Genomic DNA, 18,354 nt, shown 5'->3' with positions numbered 1-18,354 from the left:
AGTTGATATATGGGGATGCCTTTCTTGAGGTATTATACCAGTCAGTAATATGCTCATTTTGACAGCCAGTTGGCTGCTTCAAAGCTTATTTGTTGCCTGTACTTCGTCAAGCGGTCGTTTAATGGAGCAAGCACTGAGAGGTTTTATATTCTCTAGGATAAATGGTGGAAAAAACTGTTGTCATGGTAACAAAGAAAATGTTGAGTTTGGTCACAGTGGCTTTGCTCAGTGTAACAATGTTCAGCATATTTACATCATAATGTTGCCCGACACTTTAAAACAAAAGCTACAAACTATTAATTACAATTTGTTGCACGTAGACCGAGTCATACAGCATGGAAACAGGCCCTTCGACCAAACTCATTCATGCCGACCAAGATCATCCAAGCTAGTTCCATTTGTCCATGTTTGGCTGTAAACCTTTCCTATTCATGTACCTGTTCAGATCATTATAGTGTCTGTGGGAGTAGTCATAGTGTTTGGCATAGTGTTTGTGGAGAACTGCTTTATACCACAACTGTTTCAGGATGGTGTACAAATTAACGTGGAGAACAGATTGGAGAAACCATGTTCCTATTTAATAAAGATTTTATTGGCTGCAATATGGTGCCATGACTGTTGGGTTTGGGTCAGGAACTTTCCTTTTCACGTCCTTGGGTTTTCTTAAATTGTTTTCAATCAATCAAAGACTTTATTGTCATTCAAAAATACACCAACAAATGCAAGTCTAAACGAAAAATCTGGCTCACCGTGCAACATAAAATAACAAAAGGATAAAATAGATAAAAAGATAAAAAATGGATAATAGTGGAGGCACATTATATGGAATTCAAGAGTCTGATGGCCCGGGGAAAGAAGCTGTTGCAAAACCTGCAGAGTGAACAGTCCATAATGGAGATATTTTATAATGCTGTTGGCCTTGGACAAGCAACAATTGAATAATTTTTGAAATACAAGGAGCATCGGAAACACAGCAGCCAAACTGTGCACAACAATCTCTCACAGATAATAATAATGTTTATTACAATTTATTTAGTGATTAGTTATGGACAAGACATCTGGAATATCAGTCCTGATCTTTAAAATAATGCAATGAGATATTTTGTATCCATGCAAAAGACCAGGGACATGTTAAATTTAGCACCGGTCTGAATGACAACAATTCTGACAATGCTCCCTTAGAACTACCAAGCTGGATTATTGCGTTCAAGTATCTGGAGTAGAAATTGATACCACAGAAGTGCAATCAAGCAAGTTATGGCTGAACATAGATCAAATAATGGTAATTGTAAAAGAATATAAACAGAAATATAGAACAAAATGGTGATGGAATTTAGGTTTCCAGTGAAGAGTCTGTAACTATTTTTTTTTTTTTTCAATAATTCAGTTGCTAAGAATTTGGGTAGCTTTTTAAACAAACCGAGAACTACAACATTAAACTATTTCAGAAAAATATTTGAAATATTGCCAAATTAATCTATGTCCTCTTAAGAATCTGAACCAGTTTAAGAAAATAAGAGGAACGATAGATAATGGGAATTATGTAAAATGCCACAATTCTTTCTCAAGCCCCAGTTTGATCCTGAGTCTGGACACACACAGAAGCCAAAAAAAAAGGAGGATTCCCTATCATTCCCGGTGAGATATCACATCCAAAAGGCATACTTTCCCATGTAAAAACTCCAGCATGTGCTAGATAAGGCGTAGGGAAACAGTAGAGACAATCGGCCACAGTTTTCCTACCTTTGGAAGGAAAATATGGCTAGGGAAAGCAATCGTGTACATTGATCTATCAATCAAGGTCAGGGTCAGACACATCTGTGATCCTCACTTTAAATCTCCAGTCACACAAGTGAATTACAATCTTCTGTCAAAGTATCAGTAACCATAGAACCATAACCTCGACAATGAATCAAAAGTAGGAGAAATTGTGCACAAAACTGGCAAAAACTGTAGATACACACAAAAAGCTGGAGTAACTCAGCGGGACAGGCAGCATCTATGGAGAGAAGGAATGGGTGGCGTTACAGGTCGAGACCCTTCTTCAGACTGTACATCTCTATAGTTCACTATCTCATACAAGATGACATATCTAACAATAGTATATTTTGGTTATGCAGCCAGCTGAAGCTCACACATTAAATCATTTCACACGTCATTTGAATGTTAGGGATAAAAAGCAATCAATTACTGCAAAATCAATGCGAGATTTTTTCAAATAATCTATTTTAACAGTGGTAAGTGCAATATTAATTTTTCAGGTGCATTGGTGTTGTTTTAAAATGTAGCACTTGATATCCTAAGGAAAACCAGTGGGTCTTTTAAGAATATATAATAAGCGAGTTTCGTATTCCGAAAAACGCAAGAAATCATAGGATTTGTCAAAGGTCACTCGCGATAAACATTATCGGCAACTGTACTGCTGCACGTATACTGACCTGTGTTTCATCCGTAGTCAGGATCAAACCCGGGTCTCCGGCGCTGCAAGCGCTGTTGAATTGCCACTGGACTGTCCCCGGCCCCTTCTTCTCCGCGCTGGCTGTAAGCCTGGACCGCCACTACAACGGGCCAGTGTCCCGTCAGTCCAGGGCTGTCGGTTAACCCGGTGGGGCAGGCAGAGTTGAGCTGGAGTTAGCGCTTCTTCTCCGCACTGGCTGTAAGCCTGGGCCGCCACTAAAACCGGCCGGTGTCCCGTCAGTCCAGGGTTACCCCAGACATCTTCTGCCACCCCCGGACAGGGATGGGACACTCAGGAGGGGACAGTCCAGTAGCAATTCCACAGCGCTTGCAGCGCCGGGGACCCGTGTTCGATCCTGACTACGGATGAAACGTAGGTCTGTATTCATGCAGCAGAACAGCTGCCGAGAATGTTTATCGCGAGTGACCTATGACCTGTCGAATACCGAACTCGCTTATTCTCATCAAGGACATTAGTGAAGCAAAAAATAAGCATTGTATGCACTAAACAATGACAAAGGAACAGATCAACTGGGAAGCCAGAATATTTGCATGCCAATTTTTTAAAAACTTGCTTTTATTAAAAAACTATTTTGCTTTTATTAAAAAAAAAGTTTATTATTTCAACTTTGATCTTCCTCTCAAATGCATGTTCCAAATTTTATTTAATGGTTTAAGTTGGTATAATACTGCTCCTATCACTTATGACCTGTGTGTTATATCTGCAACCTGATTGACTACTCAATCTGTTTGACAGTGTTAGAAACATAGAAACATAGAAAATAGGTGCAGGAGTAGGTCATTCGGCCCTTCGAGCCCGCACCACCATTCAATATGATCATGGCTGATCATCCAACTCAGTATCCTGTACCTGCCTTCTCTCCATATCCCCTGATCCCTTTAGCCACAAGGGCCACATCTAACTCCCTCTTAAATATAGCCAATGAACTGGCCTCAGCTACCTTCTGTGGCAGAGAATTCCTGAGATTCACCACTCTCTGTGTGAAAAATGTTTTCCTCATCTCGGTCCTAAAAGATTTCCCCCTTATCCTTAAACTGTGACCCCTTGTTCTGGACTTCCCCAACATCGGGAACAATCTTCCTGCATCTAGCCTGTCCAACCCCTTAAGAATTTTGTAAGTTTCTATAAGACCCCCCCTCAATCTTCTAAATTCTAGCGAGTACAAACCGAGTCTATCCCTTCTTTCTTCATATGAAAGTCCTGACATCCCAGGAATCAGTCTGGTGAACCTTCTCTGTACTCCCTCTATGGCAAGAATGTCCTTACTCAGATTAGGAGACCAAAACTGTACGCAATACTCCAGGTGTGGTCTCACCAAGACCCTGTACAACTGCAGTAGAACCTCGCTGCTCCTATACTCAAATCCTGTTATTGCTGTTGAATGATATTTGACAGCAAACAACATAGGAAACAGAAAATGCATGCTGTCATTCTAAATACATGCTGTCATCTTGCAATCTACCCAATAGTAGTAGGCCCCCCTCGGTCATGACTGACCATGGGTAATGCATCCTAGTTGTTGGCTGCTTGCTCCAAACCTCGGCTGGAGCAGCATCGCTTGTGGCTGAAGAGACCAAAGTGGGAGTGACAGTCTGTGTCGCAAAGGTCACATTTGTGTGTCGTCTCTGGTCTGTTGAAGTTGCTTCGCTCCTTTCTGCGAGCCCGCTTGTCTGCCGCTGCGTTCATCAGTTTCTCTTCCCCCGTTTTGAGATGTTAGTTCAGGGTACCTCTCCACTTTGTGCGGTCAGCTGCAAGGCTCTCCCAGGACTCCACATCGATGTCGAGCGCCTTTATATCTCTTCTGCAGACATCCTTGTAACGTAGCTGGGGGCGGCCGATGGTTCTCCTCCCAGATGCAGCTCTCCATAGAGGATGTCTTTTGGAATACGGCCATCCTCCATGCGGTGGACATGACCCAGCCACCGCAGTCTGCGCTACCCGAGTAGAGTGTACATACTGGGAAGGCCAGCGTGAGACAGGATCTCGGCGATGGACACTGTCTTGCCAGGATATGACCAGGATACGGCGGATGCTTCTAAGGTAGAAGGTGTTGAGTCTTCTCTCCTGTCTGGCATATGTAGTCAATGTCTCACTGCCATACAGCAGCATGCTGGTGACACAGGCATTGTAGGCTGCTATCTTTGTCTTCACTATCAGCTTTGGGTTGGACCACACTCGAGTTGTGAGGCGAGCGAGAGTTGTAGCTGCCTTCCCGATCCTCTTGTCAATCTCTGTGTCCAAGGAGAGGTTATCGGTAATGGTGGAGCCGAGCTACGTGAACTGATGGACAGCATCGAGTTCGTAGTCGCCGATGGTGATTGCAGGCGGTGCCTCTGTATCCTGCCCTAGGACTTCGTTTTCTTCAGGCTGATGGTTAGCTCGAAGTCCTTGCAAGCCCGATAGAAGCGGTCTATCAGTGACTGTAGTTCCTGCTGGGAAGACAACTACTGCATCATTGGCAAATAACATGTAAAGATGAGAGCTTTACGTACTTTAGTCTTTGCTCTGAGGCAAGTGAGGTTGAAGAGCCTGCCATCTGATCTAGTACGCAGGTAGATCCCTCTGTTACGGTGTTTCAGGAGCAGAGCGAAGAAAATCCCAGAGTGTAGGAGCGAGTACGCAGCTTTGTTTGGCGCCACTGCAGATGTCGAAGGGCTCCGAGAAGCTGCCATTGAACTGCACTGTACCCTTCGTGTTGATATGGAAGGATTCTATCATGCTCTGCAGTTTTGGTGGGCAGCCGATCTTTGGTCGAAAACCTTGGTGAGCTCAATGAAAGCAACATACTGGGGTATCAGCTGGTCTCTGCACTTCACCTGGAGCAGGTGATGGGAGAAAACCATGTCTACTGTTGACCTTCCAGCTCAGAAACCGCACAGTGAACTCTGGGTAGGCACGTTCTGCCAGCTTCTGCAGGCGGATCAAGATGATCCAAGCAAAGACCTTGCTGACGATGTTGCCTACATATACTCATAATTGTAAATAACTCAATCATGTCCCCTCTTAACCTCTTCTGCTCCAGGGAGATCAAACATCTCCAGTCTCACCTCATAACTGAACTGTTCCATTCCCAACAACATGCTGGTGAAACTCTTTTGCAAGAGCTGGCAATGTTCTTCATTCCACCAGTGATGCTTCTTCTACATAAACAGTGTAAATATTGAAGCCAATGTCATTGTTCCCTGCCAGAAATTCCTTTCACAAGTCATCAACTCCATCCCTCTTCTTTGCCACAGTCTGGCACTGAACCAGATACTTCATAACTTTGGCATTCTTTTTGAGAAGAGCTTTAACTACAATACTGCTCCATCATTATAACATTGCGCATTTCCATTCCCTACCTATCATCAAAACATATTCTGGATCCGAGAAGGAATTGGTAGCATTCTAAACAAAGTGACCATGATTAGCGATGCAGGCTTTGTATAAAACAAGGTCCCTCAGGCGACAGATAGCACAATGGGCTAAGAGTTCGGCTGGCAACCGGAAGGTAGCCGGTTCAAATCCCGCTTGGAGTGCATACTGTCGTTGTGTCCTTGGGCAAGACACTTCACCCACCTTTGCCTGTGTGTAATGGAATGTAATTACGGCGGCAGGCGCGGGCACACCGCGACGCCCTGTGTCTCCCTTTCAAGGGAAATGCTAAAAATGCATTTCGTTGTCTCTGTACTGTACACTGACAATGACAATAAATTGAATCATTTCATTTCATTTCATTTTTTTTTTCGTGCCGTTTCGGAGCGATCAGCATCCTCTCTTTTTTTATTTTGTCAGTGATTTGGGAAAATACCAGGATTGCTGCCAGTAGTAGCACAGAAGTCCATGCTGACGTTGAGAAATAATTTAAAAAGTCAATTTGATCCGGAAGCAATTGGAGAATGGACTTATGTTTCATAGACATTTAATCTGGATAAATGTAGTGTAATGCTTCTGGCAAGACAACCAAGTCTGATGAGAGGGATACATATTATAAAATGTGTCCCTAAAAATCACAACCAGTACTACGAGCCTATAGCCAAAGTAGATTCTTCTACAACACACCAATTTTGCTCTATTATCTGTTCCGTACATCTACAATACTATGTCCATTGCTGGTCCCCACATACACCAGGAGATAAGGATGAAAAAGTTCATAGGAATACATTAAACCCCATTGAAACATACTTAACAATCACTGTGATTCAAGGACCCATGGCTTTTTTAATCTAAATTGTCAGTAGATGATTGAGACGTGAATAGACTACGCTGTGCATACACAGCTTAGGCAAAGGCAGTAGACGACACCTGGGTCATCACCTGCAGCTTCTTCTCTATAAGCTGTACACCAGACTGATTTGGAACTCAATCACTACTCTTCATTGTCACCAAGTCTATATTCTGCAAAAATATCAGGAGATCAGGAGACTATACTTCCACCCTGATGTTCAAAAACACTACTTCCTGTACATTTAACAACAATACTTCACATAAATCTGAAACAATTGAAACTAACTTGCCAAACAAGTTTGAGACAAAAAATTTTAATGCCAAAATTCCACCCCAAAATAGAAAATGCTAAAAGCACTCAGTTCTGATAAAGAGTTATTGGTCTGAAATATTGACTGCTGCTCTCTTCAGAATGTTGCTTTGGTAGCGGAGTACTTCTGGCAAATCCCCCCACCCACCCAATTAATGGAGTAGGGCTATTTTTAGCTGATAGAGTTTGGCCATACGGTCTGTGGGTGCCCATTTCTTTGGAGGGAATAAATGGGCACCTGCATAAGTGTAGGTGCATTCTAGATGGTCACCTGCTCTGAAGATAGACACAAAAAGCTGGAGTAACTCAATGGACCAGACAGCATCTCTGAAGAAAAGAAATAGGTCATATTTCGGGTCGTGACCCTTTGGTTGGCCTGCACGCATTACCCAAGATAAAGGTGACAGAAGGAAATGCAGTTGCTTAAATCCTGAGAAAAATACAAAGTGGTGGAGGAACAGCAGATCAGGCAGCATCTGTGGTGGGAATAGACAGATGACATTTTTGGTCAGGACCCTTCTTCACATTGATGGAGCAGTGGGGGAAAAAACCTGGAAAAAGTGGGGATGAGGCAAAGTTGGCACGTGATAAGTGGATGCAATCTGTTCAATCCCTCCACAGATGCTGCCTGACCCGTTGAGCTCCTCCAACAGTTGGTATTTTGCCCAAATTTTATGACTAGCTAGTGACTCTGAATTACCCAGAAGCAATAGGACTGGAAAATAGCAAGATCTCATAACTGACCCTGGGGAAAATTATCATTTGCTGGTACATCATGTCTAATTCAGCCCTATGCACAAAGCCCTTAAAAACCAAAGAGACAACAGGTGGATTTTCCATGTCAAGTTTATGAATAGGCACAGGAGAATAAAAGCGTACAAATCTATTAGGATGAGAATGCAGTTCATTGACTTCAGTTCAGCTTTCAACACCATAGTACTCAGCAGACCTGCGAATAAGCTGCTGGAACTGGGACTGAACACTCCCCCTGTGTACCTGGGTCCTGGACTTACTGACCGCCAGGCCCCAGGTGGTCAAGATGGGGAGACATAACTCCAACCCCCTCACCCTGAACACAGGATCCCCCCAGGGTTGCGTCCTCAGCCCCCTACTGTACTCCCTGTACACACATGACTGTGTGGCCAGGTTCAGCTCCAACTCCATCAAGTTTGCTGATGACACAGTGGTGGTGGGCCTGATCTCCGATAACGACGAGAAGGTCTATCTGGAGGAGGTGGCTGACCTGGCACTCTGGTGTCAGAATAACAGCCTCCTCTTGAATGTCACTAAAACTAAGGAGCTGATTGTGGACTTTAGAAGGGCACAACAACAGAGGACGTACTGGCTCGGTGGTGGAGGTGCTGGCTCGAAGGGCCAAAATGGCCTCCTCCTGCACCTATTTTCCATGTTTCTATGTACACGACACTGGGGATAAATGGGACTACTGTGGATAGGGTGAGCAGCTTTAAATACCTGGGATTCCACATCACAGAGGATCTGACATAGACAACACACACTGCCGCACTGGTGAGAAAGGCAAGGCAGCACCTTTACTACCTCAGGGAGCTGAGGAAATTCAGAGTCTCTCTAAGGATCCTTCAATCCTTCTACTCTGGTGCTGTAGAAAGTATCTTGACCGGAAACATCTCGATCTGGTTTGGCAACAGCTCTGTCCAACACAGAAAGGCTCTGCAGAGAGCAGTGCGTTCTGCCGAACGCACCACGAGAACTACACTCCCCCCCTTGCAGGACCTATACACCATGAGGTACAGATCCAGAGCCAGCAAGATCATGAAGAACCCCTACCACCCCAGCAACGGACTGTTCCAGCTGCTACGGTCAGGCAAGCGGCTCCGCTTTCACGTTGCGAAAACAGAGAGGACGAGACGGCATTTCTTCCCACAGGCCATCAGGACTGTAAACTCTGATCTCACCAGGGCGTAAATCCTGTTGTGTCTTCTTTTTAAAAAAAAAAGTAAATACTGGTTCTGTTGTTTTGCACAATCCCGCAGGCATTGCCACTTTCATTTCACTGTACATCTTGTATATGTATGTAACAAATAAAGTTGACTTGACGATTATAATTTAGGAAATAGCCTTGAAATCCCTTTATATTTTCAGTAACCAAATATTTAGTCTACCAAACTTGGTATACCTTTGGACCCCTTGCAAACAACATTTTAGGTCAATTATGCGAGGAGGAACTGCGGATGCTGGTTTAAACCGAAGATAGGCACAAAAAGCAGGAGTAACTCAGCGGGTCTGGCAGCATCTCTGGAGAGAAGGAATGGGTGACGTTTCAGGTCGAGACCCTGAAGAAGGGTCTCGACCCGAAACGTCACCCATTCCTTCTCTCCAGAGATGCTGCCTGTCCTGCTCAGTTACTCCAGCTTTTTGTGTCTATATTAGGTCAATTGCTCATTTTTGTGAACCAAAGGTATTAAGAGGCATGGGACAGGTTGACAAATTTATGCCAAGACATGAACGGTGACATGGACTCAATGGGTTTGTAGCTTATTCCCACATTGCATTGTTATAAAATAATAAATTAGCACAGCTAATTACTGTAGTAAGGGGTTAGGTGTAAACTAGCATAATTTCTCCCAGTTAGAGTCAGAGAGTGATAAAGTGTGGAAACAGGCCCTTCAGCCCAACTCGTCCACACCGGCCAATGATGTCCCAGCTAAACCCGGCCCACCTGCCTGCGCTTGGTCCATATGCCTCCAAACCTGTCCTATCCATGTACCTGTTTAACTGTTTCTTAAATGATGGGATAGTCCGAGCCTCAACTGCCTTTTCTGGCAGTTTGTTCCATACACCCACCACCCTTTGTGTGAAAAAGCTACCCCTCGGATTCCTATTAAATCTTTTCCCCTTCACCTTGAACCTATGACCCCTGGTTCTCGATTCCCCTACTCTGGGCAAAAGACTGTGCATCTACCCGATCTATTCCTCTCATGATTTTGTATACCTCTATAAGATCTCCACCTGCGTTCCATGGAATAGAGACCCAGCCTACTCAACCTCTCCCTATAGCTCACACCCGCTAGTCCTGGCAACATCCTTGTAAATCTTTACTGAACCCTTACAAGCTTGACAATATCTTTCCTATAACATGGTGCCCAGAACTGAACACAATATTCTAAATGCGGTCTCACCAACATTATTATACAACTGCAACATGACCTCCCAACTTCTATACTCAATACTCTGACTGATGAAGGCCAATATGCCAAAAGCCTTTTTGACCAACTTGTCGACCTTGTCGACCTGCAAGGAACCTTGCACCTGTTGTAGATCCCTCTGGTCTACAACACTACCCAGAGGCCTACCATTTACTGTGTAGGTCCTGCCCTTGTTTGACGTCCCAAAATGCAACACCTCCCACTTCTCTGGATTAAATTCGAACAACCATTCCTCCTGACCAATTTATCCAGATCCTGCTGCAATCATTCACAACCATCTTCATTATCTGCAAAACCACTAACTTTTGTATCATCAGCAAACTTGCTAATCTTGCCCTGTATGTTCTTATCCAAATCATTGATGTAGATGACAAACAATAGTGGGCCCAGCACGCCACGTGTCACAGTTATAAAATAACATCCAAACGTATACATCCTCAACAGTATTCAAAAATACTTCTATTTTGTACGTCATGGAAATCCAATACATATATTCAACTTTGGTGCAAATCAAATGGAATAATTAAGTAGTCAAGGCTAACAATTTTCCAACCAGGAGAAGGATTTTATCGTCTTTAGCAAATTGATGGGATTTTCGTAATTATCCTTGACAGATTAAGTCCTAAGTATGAAATTTAAGGAGCTATTTCTGGAATTTTAATTCATTTTGTCAAACCCCAGGGTCCCAACGATGACTAATATATTAAGCTTTTTATTTATTAACCAATTTTAAACTATATTCTTTATAAAAATGTAAACGGAAACAAAATAAAGGCAACTAGATATAACAACATGACCCCCAATTGATTAATACCATGCTCTCCAGACAGATAAACAACTGCGTCAAGGCCTCTGAAAATATTTCACAAAACTAACCTTCATATCTTCCAGAAGGGCATAAGGATCTTCAATCCCTTCAGGGACACATTTCTTATTCTCTGGTAAGGACTCTAGTTTTTCCACAAGTGCCTTTAACCCTTTCAGTTCGAACTCTGTAAGGTGAATCCATTTGTTCGACCCCTCAGATACTGGCTGAGAAGGGTCAGGAGATCCACTTGGGGTCTTTGGACAGTCTGTTAGCATTGGTGACTTTGTACTATCATTTGAATCATTGGATAAAGTCCTCTTTAAATGCCTCGTCAATTTCTGTGTCTTTCCAGTGCTTTCATTTCCTTCTGAATGTGCACTCTCTGGAGAAGGCAAATCATCACCTAATCCTTTTGCGTTTTGTGTGCTCATTTTATCTTTTGTCTCATCTTTCTCCTCCTTGACATGTATATCAGAAGATTCTTCATCCATGTCGAGTCGGGAATCTGATGAAGGGCTCTCGGTATTTGGTTTCTTCTCTGTATCTGAGAACATTTAAAGTCAAATATAATATGTGAAGCTTAATTGAGAAAATAAAAATGTTTTAATAATATTAAACAATGATTGATAATTACTATAAGGAGACGAGAAACACAATTCAAACCACAAATTTCTAGCATGTACAGGCTAACCATGCACACGCCAGTCAAAGAGGAAAACACTTGGGATAATTTAATTTGTTCAGTTGCAATCTTTACCTCTGGAGGTCACATTTCAAGTGCTTGTCCAAATATTTTGAATATGTAACGAGCATTTCTGCAATTAGTTTCCTTTCGGAGAGCATTCCAAATACCAGTCGCTTTTTGGATGACACACACCTATAATTTCCCCCTAATTTTTTGAATCATTATTTTAAATACATGTCCTCTTGTTACTGACCTTTCTGCGAAAGAAAACCAGTCCTACATTGTGCGGCTGCTTATCTAAGGCTTCTCAAACTGCAAAAGCATCATAACTGATTTCTTCCTTTAGTTACAAACTCAAAAACTCTAACATGTGCCAAATCTAATTTTCCTTCCATAAATTCACGTTGATTCCGAATGCAAACAGAAGGAACTGGAGATGCTGAAATATTGCATTGAACACTAATTGCTGGAATAACTCAGGTGGTCAGGCAATATCCTGGAGGACATAGATAGGTGACATTACCGGTTGGGATCCTTCTTCAGACCCTTAATTCAATTGCTCTATTACCATTTCATTGACTGCAGATTGATACATCCTTTTTCCGTAGAAACCTCTTTCAAAACACAAGCATGTGCTTCATCGGATAAACCGGATTTATCATCAGCCCCAAACTATTTTTTTTTAAATCATTGCTAATTTCTTTGACTCCTCATTTGCCTTTAATCTGGGAAATTGTCATCTATAGTGACATCTATATGATTAAAAGTCTCATCTTGACCACTTCCTGTCTGCACAGTATATTGATTTTAAGAAAAACGCTACCATATATCGCTATGATTTTTGGCCATCTTACTCGCAGTCCACCTCTGCTTAGCAGGCCCCAAGGATTTTTCCCATTGATGAAAAGTACAAAAGTTATGAGTGTTATGAGTGACCGCGCTCCCTTTCTTACATGAATGTTCTGGTCATCCCATGCTAACTTCTGAAACCTTTGCAATCAGGCTCATTGTTTTTTCTGGACATGTTATAAACTTTATCCTCTGATTCAGGACCATTTTTGAACTTCTTTATAACAATGTCTAGATGCCACAACCTTTTGAGGATTCATGCCTTGAACAGGATATGGATATATATATATGGATATATATATATATATATGGATATATATATATATGGATATATATATATATATATATATATATATATATGGATATATATATATATATATGGATATATATATATATATATATATAGATATATATATGTGTGTGTGTATATATATATATATATATCCATATCCATATATATATATATATATATCCATATCCTTTTTAAGGAATGAATGAAAAAAATATATTGTTTCCATTAAACAAACTTTTCTGGAAGGCTGGCTCCGTCATGGGGACGGAGTTGGATTTATGGGAGGTGGGCTTGGAGGGGAGGATGCACCTTAAATTAGCGGAGCATCCTGGACAATACAGCTCACCCCCTCCATAACCCACTGGTTAACCCGAATAGTACCTTCAGCAACAGATTGGTACCACCAAGATGTGGGACAGAACGCCACAGAAGATCCTTCTTTCCTGTGGCTATCAAACTTTACAACTCCTCCTGTCGTGGGGTAAACCGAGACTGATTCCCTCGCCCACACCCCCTCCCAGCCCACATCCTCAATCTTTGAACATCCCCAAAGCCTTTCCACATCAATTTAACTTTTTCACATTGCGCAATACTAGACCTAAAATAGCCTGTTCCTTCATCGGTTCCTCTAGATACGGATCTTGAAAATCATCTTACATACTCTTGGTAAATTCATGCCCCACACTATTTCTGCTCATGTGGATTACTCAGTCTAGGTATAGATTAAATACTCCCCAATATTGTAAGCACCTTTAATTTTTTTATTTCTATCATATACTTGTGGAGGAGCCATCTTGGGGAACGGCTGCTAACCAGCAGCCGTCAGTTTAATTCATTTTTTTAAAAGTTTTTAGTAAGTCTTGTTCTTCGTCTGTTGGAGAAATGGACTTCTTAATGTGGGGGGAAGGGGGTAATTATACTTCTAGGTCCCTACCTGGTCGGTGAGGCAGCTTTTTCTCCGGGCTGCCCAGTCGACCCGTCGTCGTGGCCTACCAGCGGGCGTGGAGCGCCGTTTCCTGGTGGGGACTGCCCAGCACCTCGGCTTTGTTGGCAGCACAGCTCTGGAGCGCTATCGTGGAGCGGAGCGGGCAATGCCTTGCCTGGGTCGCCGCACTGGATCGACGCGCTAGAGCTCCGGTGAGCTTTGACCGCCGAGATCAAACACCTCCAGGCTGCGGGTCTGCGGAGCGGGCGGCGCCGACTCAAACATCGGGAGCCTGGGAGCGCCAACCCAGCGCGGCCTTGTCGGCTTCGGAAGCCGCGGTCCCCAGCTAGGAAGCAGCCGTTCCAGGTGGCCCAGCCATTGTGAGGACTCTCCCGACGCCGGCGCAACACCACCCGGCCAGAACGGCCAGGAACATCGGGCCTCCGTAGAGGCAATAGCGGTGGCCTCAATAGGCCTGACTTTGGGTGAACTGGGGATGGGGACTGGACATTGTGCCTTCCCCCACAGTGGTATCCACTGTGGGGGGGATGATTTTTTTGTGTGTAAGTAAACATGTTAGTCTGTGTCCAAGATGGCTGTCGGAAGGGAGAGTGGACGCTGGCGCGCTTTAGCTGCCGCTGCTCTCTCTTCACATTGTGTTTTTTGATTTTTTGTCTTTGGAGCGATTTCGGTCTTTAATCTGTGTATTGGTGATGTCCTTATTATTCTCTTTACTCCGACTATATGTTTTTTTCTCCTGTTAATTTCTGTAAGGTGTCCTTGAGACTTTGAAAGGCGCCCGAAAATAACATTTATTATTATTATTATAATAATTATTATTATTATACTGCATTATCATTACTGTTTGTGAACCTATATAAAACCCCTACAAGTGTATTCCACTTCATGTTTAGTAACTACACCAAATTGACTGACCTAGGATCCTTCCTCTCTCCTGCTTTTATCCCAATCCCAGTAAAACAAACTCTATCTTCTTTAAGTTGAACAAGTTGTTATTTTTCTAAAGTTCAGTAAAATCCACACTCTAATTACAGGGATACAACTTGCCAGCAGTGGTTAAATCATCAATGAGCAGGAATACTGGCCGATTATACACTTCTCAGTTCAGACGTAGGATGTTTCACGAACCTTACTGGTTAAAATGGGTCAACTATCATGTGATAAACGAGCTGAGCCATAAGGGATGAATTTAATTATTTCCACACAATCAAGCTATTTTTAGTCCACTTAAAAACACTACATGTTTTATTATGAATTGTTAATGACCATTTAACTGTTTACAAATACTTACAAAATAAATAGCCTGCAACACAGCACGTGATTATATGCATTAATATTGGTTGCTTACCAATTAACATTGATTCCCTCTGGTACTGTTTGGTGAGATGAGACCGTTTTGTCAAACAGAACACATATCTTTCCAGAACATACCAGCACATTTCATAGTAGAAAGGATAACGGAACTTGGCATTAACCTGAAAAACAAGGAAAATGTACCAACCATAAATCGGGGTAAAGAATAATATGCACTTTAATACGCAATGATGTTAAGTGCAGATTAATAGATAGCTAAATTGCTAAAATTTCCCATATAAATAGTTGTTAGGTTGCCATTTTACACTAACAAATAATTCTATAAGGACCAAAAAAAAAATAGTTACATTTTTACAAGCATTCTCTTTAAGCCATTCAACATTTTTAAGGTGTTGGACATCAGACAATGCGGAGACATCGCTGCACAACAATATATGCAAATTGGCATCACATTGTTCAATCCAGTGCCCAGATTAGACAACATTCATATTTCACAGAGTGATGTGATTTGCACATCAATATGGTCTAGCTAAAAAAAAAAAATTGGGATATTAAAATTCAGTCTGTCATTTTTAAAACACACCTAACAAGGTTCCACCATATGTATTCAAGTGGGAATTGGTAGAGGGGTTACATTAATGGGGTATAGATGGAGAGAAAGAGAAAGTTCAGTGAAAATAATGCCATTTGTTTAATTCATTTATTTGTCTATCCAACTAAATTCAGTTAAAACATTATGTAAGAGAGTGAAACAAATGTATTACAATGGTTGAGGGGAGGAGTTGTCCTCAAAACTACAGTGAAAGCTTGAGAATTCTCATGGGTTCTCCCAGAGGTGTTGCATTAGATTCCTGTTCAAGAGGAGCATAAATTACAAAGCTGTGGACATTTCTGCCACCGATCCTACTGTACAAGGGAGAACATTTATTCATTACTTGTATTAATGTTACAATTTGCAGCCAAATGAAACTAATTGCTGTTCATCATCACCTTCACAGACTATTTGAAATGTCTCTTTGTGGTCTCTTTTCAATACCAATTCTTTTGTTAATTAACTGTGGCTCCAGAACAAGTGTTATATCCAAGACTACCAATTAAACAGTAATAAAACAGAAAATCCAAATTTACGAATGTGTTAATAATATACTGATAAAATGAATCATTTAAGAAAAACTTTGGATTATGTTTAATTAATACTAGACTAACTGGGACCCGTTGGTGAGGCCTGGTCTCCCAACGCAATATTCCACCACTGAGCCATAGCCCCCAACTACGCATGATCAGTTGACGTGCCCACACTAACGGCAGAAGTTAAGTTAAAGTTAATAACTTTGCATTTAATATTTCTATTACCTCACCATCCCTCTTCCCACTCCTATCCTCCTCCATTCCCTCATCCCAAGCACTCCCTCCCCCTCCCTCTTCTTTCCCCTGTCCTCCTCCCCTCTCCCACTCACCTCTCCCTTCCTCTCCTTTCCCCTACCCTCTGTCACTCCCTCCCTCCATAACTTCTCTCCCCTCCCTACCCCCCTCCTCTCCCTCTATCCACCCTCCACCCCCACTCTCCCTCCTCACATCCCCCACTTGTTGCTCCCATAATTGTTTATTCCCATAATGGTTTAAAGATTCTAACTCACTCTTTAGCGTTTGGCAGAAATATTAAGGGAGCTTTGTTTCATTCAGCAAATTATTTAAATACTTTGCCACCAATCCAGCCAAGCCTAACCCTGTAGTCAATGCAAGCTTCAAATAAATTATGATGGCAAAAATGATTGAGAACATTGGGCCATACGATCCTTTTTGTAATTGTGGCCCAGAAGCTAACTGACATAACTACTGGAGTTGTAAAACAAGTGCTGGAGTAACTCAGCAGGTCGGGCAGAATCTCTGGCGGGAATGCATATGCAATGTTTCGGGACAGGACATTCGTGAGTTGCAAATCCCACTACTGGAGTTGTGATTGATAATTGACACCTCGCCACAAATGTAGAATCTTTCTGCTCTCTGAGACTTAATTACAGATGGGTCCATAAATTGTGAAGGTTTAATAACTGGAGCATTTTTTTTTAATTTGAAACTTAATTTTAAGTTTAAAATCTTTAAATTGCTCCCAAAAAAAGCATCTACATGACACCTCTTTAAAAGTTTACTTAACTTTATATCCAGATGAGCAGCTGAGCCAAGGGGAACAGCGTCCGTCTTGTTGCTCTGGGACACCATTGCTCAAAGTATAAAGGGTCGCTCCTATCTATCTTCTGTTCTTATCTGTGGATAATTGCCTGGTTTTTGCACAACACATCCCTTTGCCTCGCTAGAATCATGCGAGCGTTCATTATCTTCCCAAAGTGAAACAGTCATCAATATTAGTGTAACATTGTTTCACAACATCAAAGCAGGTTACATCACCTCAGCTTAAACTGAACAGATATAAATAAATAATCAAATTCTTGCAAAACAGGAATTAAAGGAATTTGTTTCAAGGTTACTACATCTGGATGATTCAATTCTTCACAGCAGTTACAATCATTCTACAATTTTAATCTACAGAGATACAACACTCAAATCCCACTCTTCATAAAATTACAAGCATAGTAATGATAAATACAAATCTAGTATTAATTTATCTGTCCTGTACGTGTAAAGCTAATAAATGCAACTTGGCAAAGGGAAGGTCTCCTAGGCTTCTCTCAATGGTGCTCAAAACTGTCAAAGGAAATCCTGACACAAGTTGATCCTGAACTCCTGAAGACAAATAATGAGATCACAGAAAAAACAAAACCAAGTGCATCGGGTCAGATTAGGAAAAGGAGAGTTGCAAAGAGACCTGGATGTGCTTGTACATCAGTCACTGAAAGTAAACATGCAGGTACAGCAGGCAGTGAAGAAAGCTAATGGCATGTTGGCCTTCATTGAGGAGCATGAAGGTCCTACTACAGTTGTACAGGGCCCTGGTGAGACTGCACCTGGAGTATTGTGTGCAATTTCCGCCTCCTAATTTGAGGAATAACATTATTGCTATTGAGGGAGTGCAAAGTAGATTCACCAGGTTAATTCCTGGAATGGCGGGACTGATATATGATGAAATAATCGGTCGACTGGGCTTGTATTCACTGGAATTTAGAAGTAAGAGAGGGGATCTTATAGAAACATATAAAATTCTTAAAGGATTCAACAGGCTAGATGCAAGAAAAAAAATTCAGATGTTAGGGGAGTCCAGAACCAGGGGTCACAGTTTAAGAATAAGGGGTAGGCCATTTAGGACTGAGATGAGGAGAAACTT

At 42.0% G+C, this 18,354-nt stretch overlaps 1 protein-coding gene across 10 annotated transcripts in view; it reads right to left on the bottom strand.

Annotated features, from left to right (window-relative positions):
• Positions 1 to 18,354, bottom strand: part of LOC129709402 (lysine-specific demethylase 2B) — a 190,384-nt gene that overhangs the window by 85,379 nt on the left and 86,651 nt on the right. For all 10 annotated transcript variants that reach the window (XM_055655736.1, XM_055655741.1, XM_055655739.1 and 7 more), the window contains 2 exons: positions 15,109 to 15,235; positions 11,057 to 11,532 (listed from right to left, as the gene is read on the bottom strand). In XM_055655736.1, coding sequence (XP_055511711.1) covers positions 11,057 to 11,532; positions 15,109 to 15,235 — 603 coding nt within the window. The remainder of the gene's footprint in view (positions 1 to 11,056; positions 11,533 to 15,108; positions 15,236 to 18,354) is intronic.

This window comes from Leucoraja erinacea, chromosome 25 (genome assembly GCF_028641065.1).
Source record: "Leucoraja erinacea ecotype New England chromosome 25, Leri_hhj_1, whole genome shotgun sequence".
Taxonomy (NCBI): Eukaryota; Metazoa; Chordata; class Chondrichthyes; order Rajiformes; family Rajidae; genus Leucoraja; species Leucoraja erinaceus.
The sequence above is the reverse complement of the archived record's forward strand: the minus strand, read 5'-3'. Positions and strand labels throughout refer to the sequence as shown.